Below are 17,655 nucleotides of genomic sequence, written 5' to 3'. Positions count from 1 at the left end.
AAACATTCATCTTCTGTTTGGGCACACAATGGCTCTACAGCATATGTAGGAAATGTACTACCTTTACAAGTTTAGGCTAATCTGAAAACATCTCTTCAGATCATGATTCTGACCACCAGCAAGGCAAAGGGGAATGGGCACATGGGAACACCACCTTCATTTCCAAGCCGTAAACCACTCTGGCATACATATATAATTGTTCCTTCCTCACCACTGGGTGCTAATTCTAAATCCTGCTAATTCCTATCCAGTGGTATGTTTGGAGTACCATCCAATTGTGACAGTTCAAAAGATTGGCTCACCTTCTCAATGTCACTATGAAATATAGAGTAAATGCTGGCCGTGGCAGGTATCTAAAATAAATGTAGTATAAATGTGCTATAAAGTAGATAATTAAGAAACAAATGCGCATTTCTTATAAATTTTATTATTTGAATCAACATGCTGGAGGAACTCATTATTATCTGAATTCCCTTTGTACTGTTACTGTTTGCCCGTCTGAGTGATATACGGAGATTCACATGATTTGATTTTTGGTACCTTCAAGCAGTGAAAAACAATCCTCTCCTATTATGGCGCAGTATTACATTAAGAGGTCAACGGTTGTCCAACCCAACCAACCAACTACAGTACTGTAAAAAGTTCAAACTGCTCTGATTTCATTGGTCAAGATTCAGCCAATGACTCTGGGCATCGTTGCCGCTCGCTTTTGTTTTATTGGTCTTATCAGATGTCAATCAGAGGCTGGTCGAGATTTTCGGCCGCATCGAGGCACTTCGGCTTCTACGAATCAGCGCGCGCGCGCGAGAGGAGAGGGCCGCGCTTTTGCTGAGTAACACCTGCCTCAGTCCAGTGGCGCACTTCTCAGCCTTCGAGCCGGAGCAGGCAAGGCTCGCCCGTTGCAGGAGGTGAATAGTTAAGTTTCGTTTAAGAAAGGAATCGAGTCGGAACCATGTCGGAGGAATTTCAGTCTCCCTCTGTCTCGTCCTCCGTGCGTCTAGACGACATTTTAGAAGACACTCGAAATGAAGGTGCGGAGAAGGCCCCAGACGATTTGCAACCTCTCAAGCCCGGGGCTGGCGACGCGCCCGTGGTCCCTCCCGTTGTCCCTGCAGCTCAGCCGGTCCCGGCGCCTCGGACTTCCGAGCCCGCAGAAAGCAACGATGTCACCAGCGATACATGGCAGGACGACTCGCCCCCACTTCTACCCGCCAGAGGTCGGCCTGAGCCGGACTCCACCTCAGAGACTGGTGCAGCCACCGAGCTGGCGAGGAAGCGCCCAGAGTCAATACGTGAGTGTTATGAATGGCAACACCCGGGTAGGCAGGGCAGGGTGGGGTGGGATGGCGGGTGTACAGCAAGAACTGTTTAAGAGCTGCGAGGAAGGACAGATTTTAGTAAATCTGAAATTTTACATTCTGCATTTTAAAAAGTCTTTAACAATTAAGGTAACTGTAGGCTATTCGCGTATGTTCTACTGTTGAATAGGATCGAGCTTCAGTTTTACCTTAAGACCACTTAAGCTAACCCTATATTTTTCTAATTAATTTATCTGAAAAAATCCTTCACTCTTGCATTTACTGGGAGACTGTCCTCCATGGCTGTATTGGGTGGAACATTATCCTATGTCGACCATTTTGATAATTAATTATTGGATTTTGAATTTGTGAAGTTGCAAACTTGGCAAAATAAAAATGGCCTGCTGTTGGGTAGATGACGGAAGTAGCATAAACTTCCAAAAGGGAACCGGATAAATACTAAGGAGGGGAACAAATTTGTGTAAATACTGGGAAATTGAAGTATGATTAGTTGGGTTAGACAAATACAGTGCAAGTCATCGTAGTTGTGATGTCGAGAACTGTTTAACATTTTGTACAGGTTTGTGTGACACTCGTTTCGTGTTTATAAGTCGGGTAACATGAAATGAGGAAACGAGAGTCTTGCTCGAACGATGCAGATTTGTATTCGTCTCCATTGATTGAACGAAAGAGATTGTCTGCACGTGTCTCGTCTCGCCAGATGATTGACAGTATTCTGGCCATTTAGAGACGGAAGCTAATATGTCTACTATTAGCCGTGATGGGTGGGACTTCGGTCTATATCCTCAGTTGACGTTTCATCCTTCAAAATGTCAGAAATCTTTCTGTTTGCAGTCACATTGATCAGAAGCAGTTTCAATTTAAAATTCATGGTTCCTAAATGTTTTTCCCAGTAAGTAAAACATACCACAGAAATCGTTTGCAGACTCTTCATCCCGAATTGTTCAATCACTGCAGTTAGGTTTGACTGGCTCTGCTTTATTTGGCAAATGTTGCCTCAACCCACAGAAGAAAGGTACTGCGCATACTGAAAATCTGAAATGAAAACAAAGTGCTTTTTCACCTCCAGATCAATTTGACTCTTTCAAAGACTGCCTGGAAGTAGTGACTCCAGCTGATCACAAAACATAATGCCATATTTCCCCCCAATGCTGGATGAAAATGATGAATAAATTTTCCTGTCTAAACTAAGAGATAATTTGTCTCAGAAGTTTCTATGAAACTTGAGTAGGCATCACGTCAATGTAATCTTTTTCAGATATATGGAGTCTCAGAATAGGACATCTCTTTAGAACAGATGAGGAATTTCTTTAGTGAGAGGGTAGTGAATCTGTGGAATTCATTACCACAGACGGCTGTGGAGCCCGTCACTGGGTATACTAGCTGATGGGAGAAAGCAGAGTAGGGTTGAGACAGAAAATAAATAAGCCATGATCATATGGCAGGGCAGACTCAATGGGCTGAATGGCCTAATTCTGCTCCTCTGTCTTATGGCTTATTGCAAAGGGAATGCACGGAGACAGCATTGTAGGAACTGCAAAACTGCCGGAAGTCTGTGCAGAACATTTGTTCTTGAGTTTTTGTGTTCTTTATTAAAAAGCATCTGGCAACCTGATTGGGAAATCTATCAAATAAAACTAAATTTTCAAGTACTTAGTCATTAGATTGTGTCAAATGTTTCATTTTGGGATTTTTTTAAGCAATTGGTTAATCCAGCTTTGAGAACACAATATGGAATGATCATTCCTGACTGCTTCAAATATGAAGATTTTAAGTATTTACATCTTATAATTTGCTAGCCCCACAGATTAAAAAAAACACAAGACTGGGATGGGAAATTAGATGAAAAAAATTTGTGTGACATTAGATTGAATGGATTTCAGCAACACACATCAAAGTTGCTGGTGAATGCAGCAGGCCAGGCAGCATCTATAGGAAGAGGTACAGTCGACGTTTCGGGCTGAGACCCTTCGTCAGGACTAACTGAAAGAAGAGCTAGTAAGAGATTTGAAAGTGGGAGGGAGAGATCCAAAATGATAGGAGAAGACAGGAGGGGGAGGGATGGAGCCAAGAGCTGGACAGTTGATTGGCAAAAGGGATGTGAGAGGATCATAGGACAGGAGGCCCAGGGAGAAAGAAAAGGGGGAGGGGGGAAAAAGCCCAGAGGATGGGCAAGGGGTATAGTGAGAGGGCCAGAGAGAGGAAAAAAGGAATGTATGTGCATATAAATAAATAACGGATGGGGTACAAGGGGGAGATGGGGCATTAGCGGAAGTTTGAGAAGTCAATGTTCATGCCATCAGGTTGGAGACTACCCAGATGGAATATAAGGTGTTGTTCTTCTTTACAGTAGGGGAGGCCATGGATAGACATATCAGAATGGGAATGGGACGTGGAATTAAAATGTGTGGCCACTGGGAGATCCTGTTTTCTCTGGCGGACAGAGCGTAGGTGTTCAGCGAAACGATCTCCCAGTCTGCGTCGCGTCTCGCCGATATGTAGAAGGCCACATTGGGAGCACTGGATGCAGTATACACCCCAGCCGACTCACAGGTGAAGTGTAGCCTCACCTGGAAGGACTGTCTGGGGCCTTGAATGGTGGTAAGGGAGGAAGTGTAAGGGCATGTATAGCACTTGTTCCGCTTACAAGGATAAGTGCTAGGAGGCAGATCAGTGGAGATGGATGGGGGGACGAATGGACAAGGGAGTTGCGTAGGGAGCGATCCTTATGGAAAGCAGAGGTGGGGGGGGAGGGAAAGATGTGCTTAGTGGTGGGATCCCATTGGAGGTGGCGGAAGTTACGGAGAATAATATGTTGGACCCGGAGGCTGGTGGGGTGGTAGGTGAGGACCAGGGGAACCCTATTCCTAGTGGGATGACGGGAGGATGGAGTGAGAGCAGATGTGCGTGAAATGGGGGAGATACGTTTGAGAGCAGAGTTGATGGTGGAGGAGGGGAAGCCCCTTTCTTTAAAAACGGAGGACATCCCCCTCGTCCTGGAATGAAAAGCCTCATCCTGAGAGCAGATGCGGCGGAGACAGAGGAATTGTGAGAAGGGGATGGCGTTTTTGCAAGAGACAGGGTGAGAAGAGGAATAGTCCAGATAGCTGTGAGAGTCAGTAGGCTTATAGTAGACATCAGTAGATAAGCTGTCTCCAGAGACAAAGACAGAAAGATCTAGAAAGGGGAGGGAGGTGTCGGAAATGGACCAGGTAAACTTGAGGGCAGGGTGAAAGTTGGAGGCAAAGTTAATGAAGTCAACGAGCTCAGCATGCATGCAGGAAGCAGTGCCAATGCAGTCGTCGATGTAGCGAAGGAAAAGTAGGGGACAGATACCAGAATAGGCACGGAACATCGATTGTTCCACAAAGCCAACAAAAAGGCAGGCATAGCTAGGACCCGTACAGGTGCCCATAGCTACACCTTTAGTTTGGAGGAAGTGGGAGGAGCCAAAGGAGAATTTATTAAGATTAAGGACTAATTCCGCTAGACGGAGCAGAGTGGTGGTAGAGGGGAACTGGTTAGGTCTGGAATCCAAAAATAAGCGGAGAGCTTTGAGACCTTCCTGATGGGGGATGGAAATATATAGGGACTGGACATCCATGATGAAAATAAAGCGGTGGGGGCCAGGAAACTTAAAATCATCGAAAAGTTTAAGAGCGTGAGAAGTGTCACGAACATAGGTAGGAAGGGATTGAACAAGGGGGGATAAAACCATGTTGAGGTATGCAGAAATGAGTTCGGTGGGCAGGACTTCAGAGCTGTTCTCACTAATGTTGGTATTGGGCATTTGGACTTGTCAAGATTGCACCCAAATATCCCATCTTTTTCAAAGGTATTGTTTGTAATCTTAAATGGGCAGATCTGTTTTGCTGATAAAATTCCTGAGGATCCCTCACCTGCTTGCCAGTTGATGGTTGGGCATTGCCATTGATGCCCATGCCTTTTGTAATGTACTGATCTCAAGTGTTTGCATTCTAAGCTCCATGTTCAGCCCTGAATTTAATGACATCTTGCTGATAACCGAGCATTCAGCAGTCAAGTCCCGAAGGTCTGAAATTCACAAAACCAATTTGCCCCTCTGCGTTACAGGTAGATAAGACTGTTAAAGCTTTTGCACATGAATCAAAGTTGCTACAGAAGTTGGGATGTTATGTTTTAAGTTGTTATAGAACATTGGTGAGGTCTGATTTGGAGTATTGTGTGCCGTTCAGGTCACGTACCTATAGGAAAGATGTTGATAAGATTGAAAGAGTGTAGAGAAAATTTACGAGGATATTGCCAGGACTTGAGGAAATGAGTTGCAGGGAAAGGTTAAATAAGTTGAGCTTTATTCCCTAGAGCATAGGAGAATGAAGGGAGATTTGAAGTGAAGGTGTGCAAAATTATGAAGCGTATACATAGAGTAATTGCAAGTAGGCTTTTTCCACTGAGGCTTGGTGAGGTTAGAACTGAAGAACATTGGTTAAGTGTTTAAGGGGAACATGAGGGGAGCTGCTTCACTCAGGGTGGTGAGTGTGGAGCGAGCTGTCAGCAGAAGTGGTGAATTCAGGTTTCATTTCACGATTTAAAAGAAATTTGTATAGGTACACTACATGGGTGGAGGAGGAATGGAGGGCTATAGTCCAGGTGTGGGTTGATGGGACTAGGCAGATTTAATAATTTTTTTAATACTGTTCCTGTGAAACTCCATGTTTTATAATAGAAGGGCAATATTAATTTGTCATCTTGTAATAAACTGTCTACATTATCACTTTGTTTGCAGAAGTTGTATTTACATTTGCATTCCAGGATTTTTTTTCCTAGGAACTGTTTGTAAGTCAAATGAACAAAGTGTTTGGGAGGAGATCACAGAAACAGCTGTGATGGGAAGGCAAGTAGAAACAGGAAGAGTGGCCACGGATGGTCTCACTCTCTGAATGAAAAATGTTTCCAGTTCTGCTTGGCTCCACCAAGCGCCCCAGTTTTTGGAGCTTGGGTTGGGGTAGAGGGAAGAGAAAGCTGATGGAGGTACCCTAATCCCGCCTGCAGCAGCTGATAAATCCATCCTACTGGTCTCCCAAACAATTGTTCTTGTGTGTGGGATAAGACCATAAGCTGTAGGAGGCGAATTAGGCCATTTAGTCCATTGAGTCTGCTCCACCATTCCATCATGGATTTATTATCCCTCTCGACCCCATTCTCCTGCCTTCTCCCATAACCTTTAATGCCCTTATTAATCAAGAACCTATCAACCTCTGCTTTAAATATACACAATTATTTGACTTCCACAGCAGTCTGTGGCAGGGAATTCCACAGATTCACCACCTCTGGCTTAAAAAAAATTACTTATTTGTTTGTCCACAAGTTGGGTGTCTGAAATTTGGACAGGTCCTGTGGGGTATCAGTTTCTGGTATTTTGGCCCCTCATTTGTGAATCTGCACCACTGTGATTTTCCTATTGCCACAATAGGTCTCTGGTGGATGTGATCTCATTGGCTCCATGTGGCCTTTGATCACTTAGATAATAGGAACACCTCATGACAGGTTGCTGTTTATTGACAACAGCTCAGTATCTAAAACAATTGTTCCTACAGTTCTGATCGAAAAGCTCCAGAGCCTGGGCCTCTACCTCCCTTAGCAACTGGATACTTGACTTCCTGTCTGGAAGACCACAATCAGTGAGGATCTTCACCTTGCTGACAGTTAACTCTGGCACACCTCAGGGATATGTGCTTAGCCCACTGGTCTACTTGCTCTACACACTTGATTGTGTGGCTAGGCATAGCTCAAATGCCATAATGTAAGTTTGCTGACAATATAATTATCGCTGGCAGAGATTCAGACGGTGGCAAGAGGGCGTACAGGAGTGAGATATACCAACTAGCTGAGTGATGTCGCAGCAACAGTCTCACACTTGGTATCAGTCAGGCCAAAGAACTGGTAGTGGACTTCAGAAAGGGTAAGACGTAGGAACACACATCAGTCCTCATAGAGGGTTCAGAAGAGTGAGCAATTTCAAGTTCTTGTGCGCCAATACCTCTTGAAAATCTACGCTGGGCCCAACATATTGATGCAGCTACAAAGAAGGCATGACAGTGGTTATATTTTGTTAGGAGTTTGAAGAGATTTGCTATGTCACCAAAGACACTTGCAAATTTTTACAGGTCAACTGTGGAGGGTATTCTAACTGGCTGCATAATCATTGGATATGGGTAGGGCTACTGCATGAGAAAGAAATGAGCTGCAGAGTTGTAAACTTAGTCAACTCCATCATGAGCACTAGCCTCTGTAGTATCCAGGATGTCTTCAAGCAGCGATGCCTCAAAAAGGCAGCATCTATTATTATGGACCCTTATCACCCGGGTCATACCTTGTTCTCATTGCTAACATCAGGGATGAGGTACAGAAGTCTGAAGGCACACACTCAACAATTCAGGAACAGCTTCTTCCCCTCTGCCATCTGATTTCTGAATGGGCATTGAAACCATGAATGCTTCCTCATACTTTATTTCTATTTTTGCACTAGTAAATTAATTTATTAGATATGAATTAAAAATTGTAGTTGAACGGAACAGGTCACTGTCTGTTTTCTGTGTACACTCAGAGTGCAGACATGAGTCGTAAATGCTCTATGGCCCAACTAGTCCATGCCAACCAGGATGTACATTTAAGTTGGTGCCATTTGGCAGTGTTTGGCCTATATTCCTCTAAATTTACTTGCCTCAAGTACTTTCTGTGGCAACTCATTCCATATGGACCATCTTCTCAGTAGAAAAGGTTGTTCTTTAGATTCCTATTAAATCTCTCTCCTCTAACCTTAAAACTATGCTTGCTAGTTCTTGAGTCCCAAGTCTTGTGGGGAGAAAAGACTGTCTTGATCTTAGCAATGTACAGTTGCAAGAGAGTTTGCAATTACCTAGTTTTCTGCATAACTTATTCGTATGTGGTCTGATCTTCATCTAAGTAACAATATGGACAGACACAATCTGCCTAAACTGATAACAGAAACAATTGTACTTCAATACTGAGTACAACATTCATACAGTTTAAGTTCAAAAAAATGTGTACCTCGAGTAATGCCTTCTTGCTACAAAAGTTATTTGTAGTCAGGTGTTCCAATTGATGAGATTGGAGGTGTGGGTTGTAGAGTTGCCCTGCCTTATAAAAAAAGACAGGCAACACACATTAAAGTTGCTGGTGAACGCAGCAGGCCAGGCAGCATCTCTAGGAAGAGGTACAGTGGACGTTTCAGGCCGAGACCCTTCGTCAGGACTCCTGAAACGTCGGCTGTACCTCTTCTTAGAGATGCTGCCTGGCCTGCTGCGTTCACCAGCAACTTTGATGTGTGTTGCTTGAATTTCCAGCATCTGCAGAATTCCTCGTGTTTGCGTCATAAAAAAGACAGTCGGGTTACTGAAGGAGCTTGCTCTTCTCCAGAAAGATGTGTTTATATGCACCATGCATCAATCAAAACAACTTTTAGAGGACCTTAGAAGGATTGTGGAGATGCATGAAGTTAGAAAAAGCACTTCTAAAGACCTGAGTGTTCATCTTTTCACGGTAAGAGAAATTGTCTACTAATTGAGGAAATTCAGTATTATTGCTACTCTTCCTAGGAGTGGGTGTCCTGCAAAGATCGCACCAAGAGCACGACGTGCAATGCTGAAGGAGGTGAAATAGAACCCAAGGGTAATAGTAAAAGACCTACAGAAATCTCAGGTCATGTGTCCTTTATATTTAAAAAAATCACTGACCTATTCATGGAAGGATACCACGGGTGAAACAACTGCTCTCCAAAAAAAAACATTGCTGCACATTTCAAGTTTGCAAAAGACCACCTGGATGTTTCACAATGCTTCTGGGACAATGTCCTGTGGCCAGATGAGACAAAAGTTGAACTTTTTGGCAGAAATGTTTGGAGAAAAAAGGGCTGTGCACACCAACATGAAAACCTCATCCCAACTGTGAAGCATGGTGGAAGGAGCTTTATGGTTTGGGGCTGCTTTGTTGCCTCAGGGCCTGGACAGCTTACTATCCTTGAGGAAACAACAAATTCAAACTGTATTGACATTTTGCAGGAGAATGTCAGGGTAGTAGTGCAAAACCTGAAGCTTGATAGAAGTTGGATGATGCAACAAGATAATGATCCAAAACAAGAGTAAATCAACAACAGAATGGTTTTAAAAAGAAGAAAATTCATGTTTTGGAATGGCTAATTCAGAGTCCAGACCTTAACCCAATTGAGATGCTGTAGCATGATCTGAAAAGGGCTGTTCATGCAAGGTACATCTGAAATATTGATGAATTTGAAACAATTTTGTATGGAGGAGTGGTCTAAAATTCCTCCTTGCTGTTGTGGGAATCTGATCAGCAGCTACTGGAAACATTTGGAGGAGGTTATTGCTGCTAAAGGAAGTTCTACCAGTTAAATACGAGGGTTCTTACCTTTTCTGGACTGGATTGTGAAAGATTAAAAAATGCTCAATAAAGATGTGAAAAGTACAGATGTTTGTGTTATTAGTTTAGACAGATTGGATTTGTCTATTACTGTGACTTGGCTGAAGATCGGACTATATTTTGAGTTGATGTAGAAAACCATGTGATTGCAGAGGGTTCACAAACTTTCTGTAGCTGCACCTCACGGTTTTGTACACCTTCATAAGATCTTCCCTTTTCTTCTACGTATATTTTTTATATGTTTTTTAAATTGAATAACACAATACAGAATATGTAATGCATTACATTTTCCTCCATTTTGCTTTTGTCTTATCCCCAAAAAAACTCCCCTCACCTGCCCTCCCCGAACATGCCATGGCAGCTAATATATTTACAGTACAACACTTCACAAATACAAGTACGGGCATTTCACAGCCATACCCCCATATTCCTTCAAGATGAAGGCCCACACGCATCCACAATACAGTGATCCAGAATGCACTCATTACAATGCATCAACCACCCTATGAGGTGAACCATATGCGCGTTAAAAGGGGTCAAATCGCCAAGTACAATCAGATGTCTCAACTGGTAGGTAATTCCTTAAGACTCCCAAAATAAGACAAGAAAGGTCCCATTTCGAATAGAACTTTTTCACAGACCTCCTCAGAGTAAAATTAATCTTTTCTAGTTTCAGACAAAACATTACGTCCTCTAACCAAGCAGCAGCAGATGGGGGAGTGGCAGATTTCCAGACCAGCAAGATTCCCCTACGGGCCAAAAGCGGTGTAAATGCAATGATATCAGACTGGTTTGCATTTAAACCCAAAGCATCATCTGCCACACCAAATACAGCTGTAAGTGGGCAAGGTCTCAGTGTCACCCCTAAAACCTCACTGATAATTTTAAAAACCAGTGCCCAATAACCATCAAGCGGAGGACAAGACCAAAACGCATGCACTAAACCAGCCAGAGAGAAGGAACACCTGTCACAGCCAGCGTCTGTCCCAGGATATATGTCAGCAAGCCTGGCTTTACTTGAATGTACCCTGTGTAAAACTTTAAATTGTATGAGTCCCAGTCTAGCACATGATGATGAGGAATGAACCCTATTCAATGCTTTTGCCCAATATTCCTCAGCCAAATCCATACCAAGGTCATCCTCCCACATAGTCTTAGTTTTGTTTAGATCTTGAACTCCCAAAGACATCAGCTGAGAGTACAGTACAGAGATCAGCCCTTTATCGTTAAAGCTAAGAGTGAGTTTTTCCCACACCATAGCAGGTGGTAGATCAGGAAAAGAGGGAAATTTTTCCTAGACAAAGTGGCGAGTATGCAGGTATTTATATATTTAAAAAAAAGATTATGTGGAAGACCATATTTACTGCACAGGTCAACAAAACTCAAATATATTATCAGTGTACAAATCCTTAATGCGCATAAGACTGTTCAAACCCCATTGTCTAAAAACTGAATTGAGTGTTGAGGGGGGAAATAGATGATTTCTATGAATGGGACCCAAAACTGAAGCTGCTGTGAATTTATAATGGCAGCGAAATTGAATAAAAATTTTAAGAGTGGAGAGCACGGTCGGGTTAGATGTGAATTGAGAGACTTTCAATGGCAAGGAAGAATTCACTAAAGCTGGGAGAGACCAGGAGTGGCAAGACGATGTGTCAAGCAGGCAGCAGTTTATATCTGGCCGGTGGAGCCAAAGTAATACCTTTTGAATGTTCGATGCCCAGTAATAATGAATAAAGCTAGGAAGGCCCATTCCATCTACGTCACGACCTCTTCGGAGAATGCGCTTATTAACCCCTGGGGCCTTATTTCCCCAAATAAAGGAGGTTATAGCTTGGTCGACTGACTTGAAAAATGACTTAGATAAGAAAACTGGCAAGCACTGGAACAAATAAAGAAATCTAGGAAGTATAATCATTTTTTACTGATTGAATTCTCCCAGCTCCCAGTAAGAGGTAAACTGCGCCATCTCTCAAAATCTGCCTTCATTTGGCTAACCTGAGGCCTGTAGTTAGCTTCAAATAGATGTAAAAGAGCGAATAACATGTATTCCTAGGTATACAAAACCATCTTGAGATAAAGGAAAAGGCAAAGATTCCTGTTGGATCTGTAGGGCCAAGTTATTAATGGGAAAGCATTTGCTGCTTTTTTTTTTTTTGAAGGTTCAGTTTATAGCCAGAGAAGGCTCCAAATTGACCTAATAATGACTGCAACCTGCAGGGTCGCTAACATAAAGTAAGAGGTCATCAGCATATAGGGATACACTGTGTTCCATGTCCCCTCTCCTAACGCCTTGAAATAATGTAGTTGACTTAAGTGCAATAGAAAGGGGTTCAATTGCAATTGCAAAAAGAAGATGGGACAATGGGCAGCCTTGGCAAGTGCCACGTGTTAATGGGAAATAGATCGAGAATAATTCGTCTGTATGCACGCTAAAGGCGAGTGATACAGTAGCTTAACCCAGGCTACAAATATTCTGCCAAATCCAATTTCTCCAAAGCACTAAATAAATATACCCACTCCACTCTATCGAAGGCCTTCTCCACATCCAAGGAGATAACAACCTCCAGACTTGGAGAGGCACTGGGTGAATAAACCACATCAGCCAGTGGACGGATATTTTTTTAAAAAATGGCGATTTTTAAAAAAAAATATATAACCTATTTGATCATCTGAAATTATCTTGGGAAGGGGGTGTTCTAAATGGCACGCAAGCACTTTAGCCCAAATTTTCACATCCACATTCAAAAGTGAAATGGGGCAATATGAACCATATTGAGTCGAGTCCTTGTCCTTTTTAAGAAGTAGCTAAATAGATGCCTGTGAAAGAGTAGGGGGTAAGGAACCGTTCTCCAAAGATTCCTGAAACACTTCTAGAACAGCGGTCCCCAACCATCGGGCTGCGGACCGGTGCCGGGCCGAGAGGAAACAATATGATTTGGTGATATGAAACGATATGACTTAGCTGCACCTTTTCTCATTCCCTGTCACGCCCACTGTTGGAACTTGAATGCATGTGAGGTCATTACCCATGCATCATCCATGTCAGCGCGGGAAGAAGATCAACTCCTCGAGCTTGCAAATGACGGTGGGCTGAAAAGTATGTTTGACATAACTTCTCTGCTGGCATTCTGGATCAAAGTCAAGGCTGAATATCTTGAGATAGCCACGAAAGCACTGAAATCGTTGCTTCCATTTCCAACATCATATCTCTGCGACGTGGGCTTTTCTGCAATTAATGCAACGAAAACTAAATTGCAGAATAGATGGGACATAAGGAACCCCCTTCGAGTATCGCTGTCTCCCATCACCCCTCAATGGGATCGTCTTGTTGCAGGGAATCAAACCCAGGGCTCCCACTGATTCAGCGATATTGGTGTGTTGCAGTGATTTTATATGTTCATACGGGGGAAATATGCGCTGTGTGTTTAATATTAAATTTGTTAGATAAATCCATTTGTTAGATAAGTTCCATATTTATTATATCTGAGGTAGACAGAGAGGAATAAAAAAGCTGCAAAGATGTTGTTAATCTCTTTTGGATTGCTTGTCAAGTTTTGGTGCGTGTCTCTTATCTGGGGAATAAGTCGTGATGCAGCCTGACACTTCAACTGATGAGCCATAAGCCGGCTCGCCTTGTTACTATATTCTTAATAGAGGCCATGTATCTTAAGAATTAATTGTTCTAGTAGGTTTGTAGATGGGAGATTAAACTTCGCTTGTAAATCAGCCCTGCTTTTATATAATTCCGCAGTGGGCGTTTCAGAATATTGCCTATCCAGGTCCAAAATAGATTGCGGTAACACTTGCAGTTCCTTCCTATGCTCTTTATTGGCATGTGAAGTATAAGATATTATTTGACCCCTCAAGTAAGCTTTTAAAGTTTCCCAAAGTAAAGAATACGATACAGACTCAGTTTTGTTAGTTTAGAAGAATGTGTCAATGTTAGCCGATTATATAACTGCAAAATTTCTCATTGGAAAGCAAAAGGGGGTTAAGTCTCCACAGAGGCTGTTCTCTAATGTTTAAAGGAAAACATAGGTCTAGTTTCATGGGTGAGTGATCAGATATAACTAACAGTGTACTCAATTTGTCTGATCATTGGTATCAAGGAGCTATCTGTAAAGAAATAGTCTAGCCTAGAATAGGAGTGGTGAACATGAGAAAAGAAAGAGAATTGCCTAACCGATGGATTCAAAAATCTCCACGGATCCATATAACTATTTTGTTGCATAAACCATCGAGAAGGTCTTTGCCATACTAGAAGTAGTTCCCCTAGAGCTAGACCTATCAAGCAATGGGTCAATAGCACAGTTCAAATCTCCTGAAAAGATTAGCTGGTGTGTATTCAGGTTAGGTATTAATGACAAAACCTTATTTGCAAAGTGGACATCGTCCCAATTAGGGGTATAAACATTTACCAAAATGACAGGTATCTGAAAAAGAGGTCCAGAGACTATAATAAAATGACCATTAGGGTCACTGATTACATCAGATGGTGTAAACTGCATTCTTTTAGTGATTAGTATTGCCACTCCCCTTGAACCTGCTATGAAATCTAGAATGAAAAACCTGACTAATCCATGCTTTACAGAGTCTATTATGGTCTTCCACTCTTAAATGTGTCTCTTGTAGAAATAGTATATCTGCTTTTAATTGTTTCAGATGAGAGAGAACTTCAGCTCTTTTAAAGGACCATTGAGCCCCTTTACGTTCCAAGAAATAGGGTGGCCTCCATCAGCATCACCCATGGTAACCATATCAAAAGACACACAGGGCCTACAATCCAAAACAGTGCGAGGGCACAAGCTGCACACAATAACGCACAATGGGGGAAAAAAGTCTGGCCCATCCGTAACACAAAAGAATAAGATGCCATGGTAATCCCCCAAAACACTGTCCCCACTCCTTCACACAAACAAGAAAAGACAATTAACCCCCGAAACCTAGATCTATCTCCTCAACTGAGGATGATCGCAGGCATTACCAAACAAAAAAACTTCCAAAGCATTCCCCATACAATCAAAACTTTCAATCTAATCTAAGGTGGCGCTCCCCCCCCCCCTTAAAATTTGTACACTCAGTTATTCTACCTTTTTTTGTGTGTGTATATATATATACACACACACACACACACACTAAAAATAACACAGGCCAAGCAAAACATTAAAAACAAGAAACTAGGAAACTAAACGCCAGAGATGCAAATCCCCAATATTTACATTTTGCTGATTGAAAGTTCTTGTTGATCAGATTCTGCAGCATAACAGTTCAACCCAATCACGTTCCACAAGTTAAACTGGAAAAAATGAACAAAGAAGTGGGTTGCGAAAATTAACAGTTTACCTCGGTGGGAGGCCCCTTCAATGCTGCCCTTCTTGTTCTTCTTCTCCCCAGCACGAATGGTAAAACTCTTTGGCTGCCTCTGGTGTATCGAAATAATGCTTTTTACCTTCATGGGTGACCTGGAGCCGGGCAGGATACAAGAGGCCGAACCCGACCCCTTCCCCGTAAGACAGGGATTTCACCTTCTTGGACGCTACTCGTTTTCTCCCCAGCTCCGCACTAAAATCCTCATTTTAAAAAAAAACACCCGCTGCCTGCGGAAATACAGCTCCTGCCTTCGTCTACTGATGATGCGTTGCTTATCTTGAAAGTAGTGAAAGAGAACCAGGAACATTTTTGGTCTTGTTTGCTTGGCTTCAGGGATGGCGGCTAGTTTAGGCCGGACTCAGTGAGCACGCGAAAGCACGCTTGGGAAGAAATTTGTCCCCAGCACTTTGTCAAAAAACTCAGTCATAAATTTAACAGGGTCTGAACCTTCCAAATTTTCAGGAATACCAACCACTCTCAAATTGGATCTCTGTAATGGATTTTCGAGGTCCTCTAGCTTCCCCTTCAGAAATGAGTTTTCACTCTGTAGTGGCGGCTTCGGCGCTCACCAGTCGGTCACTATAATTATTTAGGTCGTCTTCAACCTCAGGAATGTGTTCATCAATAAGACATAATTTGTTCCATGGTAGCATTCACTGGTGACAACGCATCTTCAAGTTCTCTTTTTAGGGCAGAATGCAGCACTTGCGTCATGTCAGTAAGAAGTACTAAACGAAGCCTCTCGAGGTTATCAAGTAGTGCAGGCCCAGCATCGTGCAACGGTGCCATAATCGTAACATCAGCTTTCTTGCTCGAGGTTTTGCTGTCTTTTTCCCCAGTTTTTTACTTCGGATGTGCATTTTATTTGCCATTTCAGTGTCCAGCAACATCCCGGGATGTTACATATTCAGTTATCTCGAGCGTTCAAGTCAAGTTTATTGTCATCTTGACCATAAGCTGCTGGTACAGTACACAGTAAAAACGAAACAACCTTCCTCCAGGACCCTGGTGCTACATGAAACAACACAAAACTACACTAGACTAAGTGAGACAGCACAAGGCAAAGATAAATAGGTAGATTTTCAATAAAAATCGGGAACCACACTCCCACGCACCTACTTATTCCATGCTCAACCTGGAAGTCCCCTTTCTTCTACATTTTAATGAACATACAGTGATGACCCCACCAAATGAATGAACCTAAGCTAATGAATTGCACAGGAAGGAGAAAGAGAGCCAACTGCCGTGTTGACTTAGCAACAATGTCTATCCCTCAATATCAGCAAAGTACACGCCCATCATTCCCTCAGGAAAGGGTGTGGTGCGTATGCACGTATTTATAGCAATGATTTAGAGGTCAAGAAAGTTGAGAGCTTCAAGTCCCTGGGAGTGAGCATCACCATTAGCCTGTCTGGTCTCATCATTTTGACAGCACAACTAAGAAAGCATGTCAGTGCCTCTACTTCCTCAGGCTAAAGAAATCACCTTTGATTCTCACTGTTTTCTATTGCTACACTGTAAAAAGCATCTGATCTGGAGGTGTCATGGCTTGGTATAACAACTGCTGTGCTTATGACTGCAAGAAACTGGAGGGAGTTGTGGACACAGCTCAGTATATCATGGAAACCAGCCTCCACTCTATCTGCTTCTTGCTGCCTCAGTAAAGCAGCCAGCATAATCAAAGACTCTACCAATCCCAGATATTCTCTTTTCCTCTTTCCCATCGGGCAGAAGATAGAAGACACAGCACTTAGGTATGCAGCACCGGACTCAAGGACAGTGTCTGTCCTGTTGTTATAAGACTATTCAACACTTCCCTAAGGATTTTTAACCTCAATCTATCCTATTGCATCTTTTCATCTTATTGTCTGCCTGGACTGCACTTCCTCTGTAACTGCACTCCTGTACTCCCTCAATGGGCTGTCTAGCATAATGTTCTTACAGATCATTTTAATACAAGTTTTTCACTATACCTTGGTACACATGACACTAATAAATCAATGTTAGTGAAGTCCTAGTTTGCTGATCCCCTCTTCATGTCAACATACTCAATTTTTTCATGTTAAAAATCAAAATAAATTTATTATCAAAGTACATATGTTTCCATATTACCTTGAGATTAATTTGCCTGTGGGTGTTTACAGTAAAGAAACAATAAAATCAATGAAAAATTGCACACAAAGATGGACAACAACCAGTGTTGAAGTTGACAAATTATGCAAATATAAAAAGGGGGGAAAAAAGTGAATTGTAATCCTTGAAAGTGAGTTCATAAGTTGTGGAGTCAGTTCAGTGTTAGGGTGAGTGAGGTTATCCACTCTGGTTCAGGAGCCTGATGGTTGAAGGGTAATAACTGTTCCTGAACCTGGTTGTGTGGGACCCAAGGCTCTTGTATGCCATTCCTGATATCGGCTGTGAAAAGAGAGCATGGCCAGGATGGTGGGAATTTTTGATGATACACTGCTTTCTTGTAGCAGTGCTCCATGGAAATGTGCATATTACATGGGAGGGATTTGCCTGTGAT

The 17,655-nt window shown here is 42.6% G+C and overlaps 1 protein-coding gene across 7 annotated transcripts in view; it reads left to right on the top strand.

Moving 5' to 3' along the window:
* The first annotated feature begins 765 nt into the window (after positions 1-765).
* The window catches only part of LOC140201323 (reticulon-1-A-like), a 77,224-nt gene continuing 60,334 nt past the window's right edge, over positions 766-17,655 (top strand). For 3 of the 7 annotated variants that reach the window (XM_072265213.1, XM_072265212.1, XM_072265211.1), the window contains exon 1: positions 766-1,292. In XM_072265213.1, the coding sequence (XP_072121314.1) occupies positions 953-1,292 (340 nt within the window). In that variant the 5' untranslated portion in view covers positions 766-952. The remainder of the gene's footprint in view (positions 1,293-17,655) is intronic. The other 4 variants (XM_072265215.1, XM_072265216.1, XM_072265214.1 and 1 more) reach the window with 2 other exon arrangements.

The sequence above is a fragment of the Mobula birostris genome, chromosome 8, assembly GCF_030028105.1.
Source record: "Mobula birostris isolate sMobBir1 chromosome 8, sMobBir1.hap1, whole genome shotgun sequence".
NCBI classification, from domain to species: domain Eukaryota; kingdom Metazoa; phylum Chordata; class Chondrichthyes; order Myliobatiformes; family Myliobatidae; genus Mobula; species Mobula birostris.
Note: the sequence above shows the minus strand (reverse complement) of the source record. Positions and strands in the feature narration are given on the sequence as shown.